The 7,347-nt window shown below is 37.8% G+C and overlaps 1 protein-coding gene across 1 annotated transcript; it reads left to right on the forward strand.

The window, feature by feature from the left end:
- Positions 1 to 355: 355 nt before the first annotated feature.
- On the forward strand, positions 356 to 1,248 carry LOC100355379 (small ribosomal subunit protein eS4, X isoform-like). The gene has a single exon (XM_002714164.5). It carries the CDS (start codon positions 384 to 386, stop codon positions 1,173 to 1,175), a length of 792 nt encoding a protein of 263 aa, XP_002714210.1. The 5' UTR covers positions 356 to 383; the 3' UTR covers positions 1,176 to 1,248.
- Positions 1,249 to 7,347: the final 6,099 nt, after the last annotated feature.

Below are 7,347 nucleotides of genomic sequence, written 5' to 3' on the forward strand. Positions count from 1 at the left end.
AGGATCTTTTCTGTTCAGTTAAAATAAAAGAGGCTATTTTATAGTGTTTTGGTCTCATTGATCGCCTTAAACCACTTAGGATGAAAAATTTATAAAATTAGATAGAAAAATAAAATTTGGTATCAAACAGGACATAATTTCCTATTTCAAGCAACTGTTATTAAGCTCCTACAATATGTATGGAATTTTTGTATGCTCTCCAGAGTATACAAACCTGTTCAAGCAGGTGTGATGTTGTGTCTCTGAAAGGACATAAGGTTGCCCTTAAATTATATGCATCTTATTTAGAGTAGTTAACAAGAAGCTGAAGATAAATTTTTAGTTCTCTTTTAACATGCAATATAAAATGGTGAGTTCTCGCTCTTTCCGTTCGTAGCGCAGCCATGGCTTGTGGTCCCAAGAAGCATCCGAAGCGAGTAGCAGCTCCAAAGCATTGGATGCTGGATAAGTTGACCGGTGTGTTTGCTCCTCGGCCATCCACTGGTCCCCACAAGCTGAGAGAATGTCTCCCTCTCATCATCTTCTTAAGGAACAGGCTTAAGTATGCACTGACAGGGGACGAAGTAAAGAAAATTTGCATGCAGCGGTTCATTAAGATTGATGGCAAAGTCCGAACTGATATAACCTACCCTGCTGGTTTTATGGATGTCATCAGCATTGACAAGACTGGGGAGAATTTCCGTCTGATCTATGATACCAAGGGTTGCTTTGCTGTTCATCGCATTACACCTGAGGAAGCCAAGTACAAGTTGTGCAAAGTGAGAAAGATCTTCGTGGGCACAAAAGGAATCCCTCATCTGGTGACCCATGATGCTCGTACCATTCGCTATCCTGATCCCCTCATCAAGGTGAATGACACCATTCAGATTGATCTTGAGACTGGCAAGATTACTGATTTCATCAAGTTTGATACTGGTAACTTGTGCATGGTGACTGGAGGTGCCAATCTGGGAAGAATTGGTGTGATCACCAACAGGGAGAGACATCCTGGCTCTTTTGATGTGGTTCATGTGAAAGATGCGAATGGCAACAGCTTTGCCACTTGGCTCTCCAACATTTTCGTTATTGGCAAGGGCAACAAACCATGGATTTCTCTTCCTCAAGGAAAGGGGATCCGCCTCACCATTGCTGAAGAGAGAGACAAGAGACTGGCTGCCAAACAGAGCAGTGGGTGAAATGCTCTCCTTGTGACATGTTAGAGAAGTCTTTGTACTTATTAAAGACAATTCAGTGGAATTGAAAAAGAAATGGTGAGTTCTCATTTCTTATTCTTTTTTATGGTTAGTTTGACTTGTATTGAAAGATTAACCATAGTCCACATTTAGAAATTTTCTTAGATAAAAAGTTTCCAACATAGCAACTAATGAAATACTCAATGGGATCAGCTCTGCATTATGGCACCATAAACGTGGGATAATGTGTGCCACTCGCCTAATTATTATTTTAGTCAAATGCCTAGAAACCTGTTCACCTCCATTTGTGACTTGAAAATTACAGAATTATACTCCCTCTAGGTTCATTTATACACAATTAAACAAAATGTGTGTGTAATTTTCTAAGTGCAATAATTTGTGTTTCACTAATTTTTTTTGAGTAGCAGAGTTGACTTGAATAAAAGGCTATTGAGGTATTTCAGGTCTCTGCTGAGCTTGGTTTGCATACATTTTAAGAGATAGGTTTGTTTAAATTCAGCTAAAATCATCAAGCTAAAGGAGCATACAATTAAATGACCTATTTTAAAACAAAAACCAAAACTTGGGTGGGTTTAGGGTCAAAAGTTAAGGAGAAGGTTGGGAACATTTCATTTAACACTTAAAACATCACATTCCAAATAAGAATTCTTTTTCAAAGATGTGGAAAATTTCCTACCATTAAAAAAAATCACAATGAATCCCATGCAAATAGCAATCTTCATTTTATGTTGCTATCCTACAGTAAATGAACAACCGCAGTATCATTCATGTGCATGATCCATTTACCTTTTCAGTATATGGATCATTTGTTGATCTCATAGGAGTTTTGAGAATAGAAAAGGCAGCATGTGTATGTAAAGGAAAATAACGACTAGTACCAAAGAGAGTATCAAGAGTGCAGCTTGTAACTTTACGAAAGCTTGTAGAGAAATATGACTTCAACAGACTTGTCATGCTTGCTATTAAATTAACGATAATCCTCCTCTCAATGGAAATTCATTTGCCAAACCATCTGATCCACTGTGGATAATGCTGAAAGAGAATGAATTAAAAACAAAGATTAAAATAAAAGACTTCTGAGCCTTTGCTTGTTGTGAGAGGGAAAGAGGGGTGCAGGATGTGTGGGCACAGACTCTCACACACCCAACACAACAGAGTCAGGTTTTGCTGTGACTCTTCACTGGGTGACAATATCCTTTCAACACATGGTGAGGAACAGCCTCTGTATCAATCCAGGAGATGTAAGTGCAGAAATTGATCAGGAAGAGGGATGACCAAATAAAATAAAATCAAGAGATTAGCAGTCTGGTGAGTTTTGCTTCCAAAAACCCAGAAACACATTATTTGTCACAGGTCACACAGAAATTTCTGTCTTTCACACTGACAGTAAATGTGCTCACATGGGTATCCTTCTTCTCATTAATTTCCAAACAGTTTTGTTTTATGTCCAACCCATGGCCCATTCAGCATAGACTGAAGTGTGTTACCTCTGGAATCAATGGGTCAAGGAAGGTGAAATAAGTCTCTGCATTTTCAATGCACTTTGTGGTCCATATGCTTGCTGTAAACTGGCTGGTGGCACTTGATTACAGGACAAGAGTGGGATGGGTCTGACTTTTAGCCATAACATTTTTCTTTCTTGCTCTCACTTTCTTCCTGCTCCTTGCTTCCCTTCTCCTTCTCTGCCTTCTTCCTCCCTCTCTCTCTCCATCCCTCTCTCCATTCCTTCCTTCTTTCTTTATCTTGTTCCTCCCCCCCTCCCTCCCTTCTTTCCTTAATCTCTTTAATGGTAACTTAATTGTGATCCAGCAGCTCCATCTCTAAAGTCCTAGTCACAATACAAAAATATATCCAGTTACTCCACTAAGAGTAAATACTGCAGGAGTCTTTCAAAACAATAAGAACTTGCACCCCCTGAGATCATCTGGCAAAATGCCTTTCTACTTCATTTGTGCCTAGTTACAGTCAAAGCACCCCACTCACTTTTTCTGCAAGAGTATGAGTGACAGGAGAAAAGAAAATATATAGTCTTAGCATCTCTCTTTCACTAGCACTTTCTTCTTGTCCACTGGTATCCTGGGAGAAAGAGAAACATCAATGCTGGCTTGCCTCTTACCTGTACCTGGTAAGACTCATCATATAAAGGGTCTCTAGGTAGGAGGAAGCAGGCAACTAACCAAACTTCTGACATTCCTGAAAATTAAATATTATTCCTAAATCATAGTAATTGAATAGGGTCTGAGTGGCTTCACTGGAAAACATCAATTTGTTTTGCAATAGAAACTGCCAAAGTTTTCGAATCCCCCAAACTATCTGAACACACAAGCAACACTGGGAACCACTTTTTAAAAGCACACCTGGGTCTCCCATCCAATCTCTTAAGATTATTTCCTTAGAAGGGGACATCTTGTCATTTTTCCTAGGCTCAGTTCCTCCTTTACTCATGTTTAACAAAATTGCTACACAACAATGGAAGTTTCCTTTCATTGTTTTACTAAAACATACAGTGTTTTCTTCTTGTTAGCGAGACAGAGTTTATTACTAAAGATAAAGGCACTTTTGTAGTTAGGTAATGATGAAAAAAGATGAGTTATCTTTATTATCACTATTATCTCTATTTTCTCAAAAATTGCATTCTGAACCAGGGTGTATTTTCTGACCTGACTTTCCTTTTTTCCCGGTGAAACGCTAACACCTGCACAACACTCCCATTTCCTGCAGTGGAAATCTAAATCTATGAGAGAAAGGCCAATTAAGAACCCACCCATTTGCTCCCAAATGACCCCCCCCCCAGAAGGGACTCTTACCCTGTTTCTATTTTCTTCAGAGTCTATTGCAAAGTTATTATTAAATAAAAGTTTTAATTTTGTTTCTATTTTAAAATTTGTGTTAAAGTGTTTCCAATATGGGTTTTACAAGCCTCAGAAGGTTTCCTGTTACCTCAGAGGAGACCATAATCTCAACATTTTCTCATAACAAAGTGACTTAATTCATTTTTAATATTAAGGACTACAGTTTTACACAATGTATTTAGAATGGAAAATACCACTGAAATTTTTTGAATGGTCTAGCATCCTTTGTTTAACTATTGTAAAAGAGCCACCTAATGTTAAAAAGCAGTCAATTTTTTCACAAGCATATTTTCAGTAGATTATGGTGAGTGAAATGTGTAGGCTTGTAAGCTGCCCCAATGGTAATCCACTAACACATACATACAGCCTTCCATTGTCACCAACTGTCAGTCAACTCCATGTACTGTGTTCCATTATGCTACTTTGAGAGTCAGTTTCATTATTTTACAGTTATATGCTGTGTGGCTCCACTCATTTTATAGAAAAAGCTCTTGTTTGAAACATTGAATCCCAGTTCGTGGGTCAATGTGAGGGGAAATTTACAGGAAGAATCTGTATAGCCACCAGTAGAGCAATAGTTATTATCTGGCATATGTCATTCTATAAATACATGCTGCGTGAATAAGAGGAATGATGAATGCATGCATCTAACACGTGCTCCAGATTATTACATTACTGAAAACTAAGTTAGTAACTTCAGAATGAAGTAATTCGAATAAGTGACTGTTTGTATTCTGGGCTATGTATTTTATCAGATAATAGAGTGTGTATGTGTATGTGTTTTTGTGTAATGACTTATTTCCAGTGAAGTGCTCCCTGCTTTCTTAAACTGCTACTATGCAATTTCTCCAGGGCATAACAATTAGGAATAGTACTAATAGAAGTTTGAAAGTGCTTAGCATGAAACAAACAGCCATTTCTCTGGACCTGAAAATTACAGTGAAGCAATGAACTCTATGCCCTCTCCTCTTATAGAATGTCCCTCTATGCTAGGTACATACACATAGTTAAAAAGGCTATAAACTGAAGGAAGTTGAAGGGCATTCAACTTACTGTCTTTGGAAATGCAAGGTTAATTGAAACTAGGATTTGGAATTGTATAAAAAATGCTTGTATGGCATAGCTCAGTTCAGTGGCATTACATTGCCACCCTTAATACTGTTCTCCCACTATACCCTGAAAATGAATATTACCCAATTATTAACTGACTACCCAATTATCCTATGGAGCCTTTCCTATCCTGGAAGCAGTAACATAATACTGAAAGGAAAAAAAAGGTGATTAATTGTGACTTCTTGTCCAACTCAATGGATCGTACAATCTTTAGAATCAAGCTTCCAATGTACAGATTACCATTTCCTGAGACATTAAGTCAAGGCATACTGTACTCAGTTTGATTACCAGTTGTAATCAAAACCAGGCTCACTGTTTTGGACTAGAATTTTCCAGCCAGAGTAAGCACTATTATTGCCTCCTCTTGTTTTTCCTGGTTTTCATCTGATTCACAGGGTAGGAAGACAATGTAAGCACGAGAGAGGAAAGTAGCCTAAGTAGGAACTTGCCAGAGATCTGGCCTCATTTTTGTCTTACCTTCTCTATATCACAAATGCACCCCTGGGAGCAGGCATCAATGGTATGCAAATCTAATTGCAAAAGTAATAAACAGACAAGACATGGATGTTTCTCTCATGGTTAACCCTGTTAATGTCAGAGTGGAAGTTGTGTAATTGTCTAATCTCTCACTGAATCAATAGTAACACATTTTAGGAAGAAGGAAGGGTGAGAGAGTGCAGAGAAGGAGTTGTGTAAGGATGCCATTTCCAGATTCCTACAGTATGCTCAGGAGACTTTATTGGTAGCAGCTGCATCGAAAATGATGCAGTAAACAAAGCAGTGGAAAATATGGGATGTTTGGGGACCATAATAGAATTGGACCCATGTAAATATTTTCATCAAAATCAAATGGGCTATTGACTTGTTCTTTTGCATCAAAAAAAAAAAAACCAGAAAATTAAAACAAACAAACAAACAAAGATGGGGTGGTGAAATTAGAACACTAATGCAGTGATGCTCACAGAATAGTTCCAGACAAGCATCATTATCTGAAGATTTGCTAGAACAGCACTTTTGCAGGCTGCATATCAAAATTCCTGAATCAGAAACCCTAACAAGCCTTCTAGATATTTGTGATGCTCATGGAAGTTTGTGAATGACTACATTCAAACATCCCTTACTTTTCAAGAGTTTCTGTTTAGGACCTAATTATCCAAAATTCGAGTGAAATAATTTCAAATAATAACAAAAAAGCAAGAACACCAAACTGTCATTTCCAATTATTGTTTATTTACTACTTGATCTTTGTTTCATTTTATTTATTTTCTAATGTTTTTAATTTTTTTTATTTGAAAGGAAGAGAAACAGAAACAGATGGAGAGAGAGATATTTTCTCTGATAGTTCATTCCCCAAATGCCTGCAACATCGAGGGCTGGACAAGTCCAAAACTAGGGGCCAGAACTCAATATTTGATTGGAAGTGGAGTAACTGGGACTTTATCTAGAGACCCCAATAAAGGACGTGGACATCAAGTTGTAACTTAACCACCGCAACCAAGCCCATTACAATTTCATTTTATTATGTCAGATAATTTCAACATGATTATGAAAGTTAAATTAATAAGATGTTATTTTTACAGCTGCGTGATAAATGACTTGGATATATTAAAGGTGGATCTCTTTCGAGATTTCTCCACCTAAGCAGTACTGGTAGTATGCACAAGCTATGCTGTGAAGGCTCTGCCGTGCACCCTTCAATATCAGTAGCATCTCTGGCCTTTTCCACGTAGATGCCAGTGAAGACTTTTCCTCATGACTATGAAAACTTGCATTTTCCAAATTTCCCCTAAAGGACAAATATCCCCATTTTGAGAACCACGGATCGAGTTGATCCTCTACTTTATTTGTTTATCAAGTTAAAAACAGTTTGTGTTGGGCACTTACTATATGCAAGACAATGCACTTTGCATTAAAGGTAGACATTGCTCATGGGCATTACTGAAAGTCTGGAACACCCAAATGAGTTAACCTGAAGACAAGGTGCACTGTGGAGTTACCTAGTTTCTTTTCTCAAATGTTACTGAGGGAACAGTTTATCCCAATCCATTCATTTTATTCTAGTTTAGTCTTGTCAGACTTGAACATAGGGAAAGTAAGAAATGAGGCATTGTGGCATAGGGGAGTGGGGGAAGCAGTGTTAGAATTTCGGTGGCATTTGTTTTATCCTTGTTACTAATTTGTTGTACAGT

Source organism: Oryctolagus cuniculus, chromosome 5 (assembly GCF_964237555.1).
Source record: "Oryctolagus cuniculus chromosome 5, mOryCun1.1, whole genome shotgun sequence".
NCBI classification, from domain to species: domain Eukaryota; kingdom Metazoa; phylum Chordata; class Mammalia; order Lagomorpha; family Leporidae; genus Oryctolagus; species Oryctolagus cuniculus.

Bases quoted from the DNA above. Each gene is read 5' to 3' on its own strand.
- LOC100355379 (XM_002714164.5), top strand. From the start codon at position 384: ATGGCTTGTGGTCCCAAGAAGCATCCGAAGCGAGTAGCAGCTCCAAAG.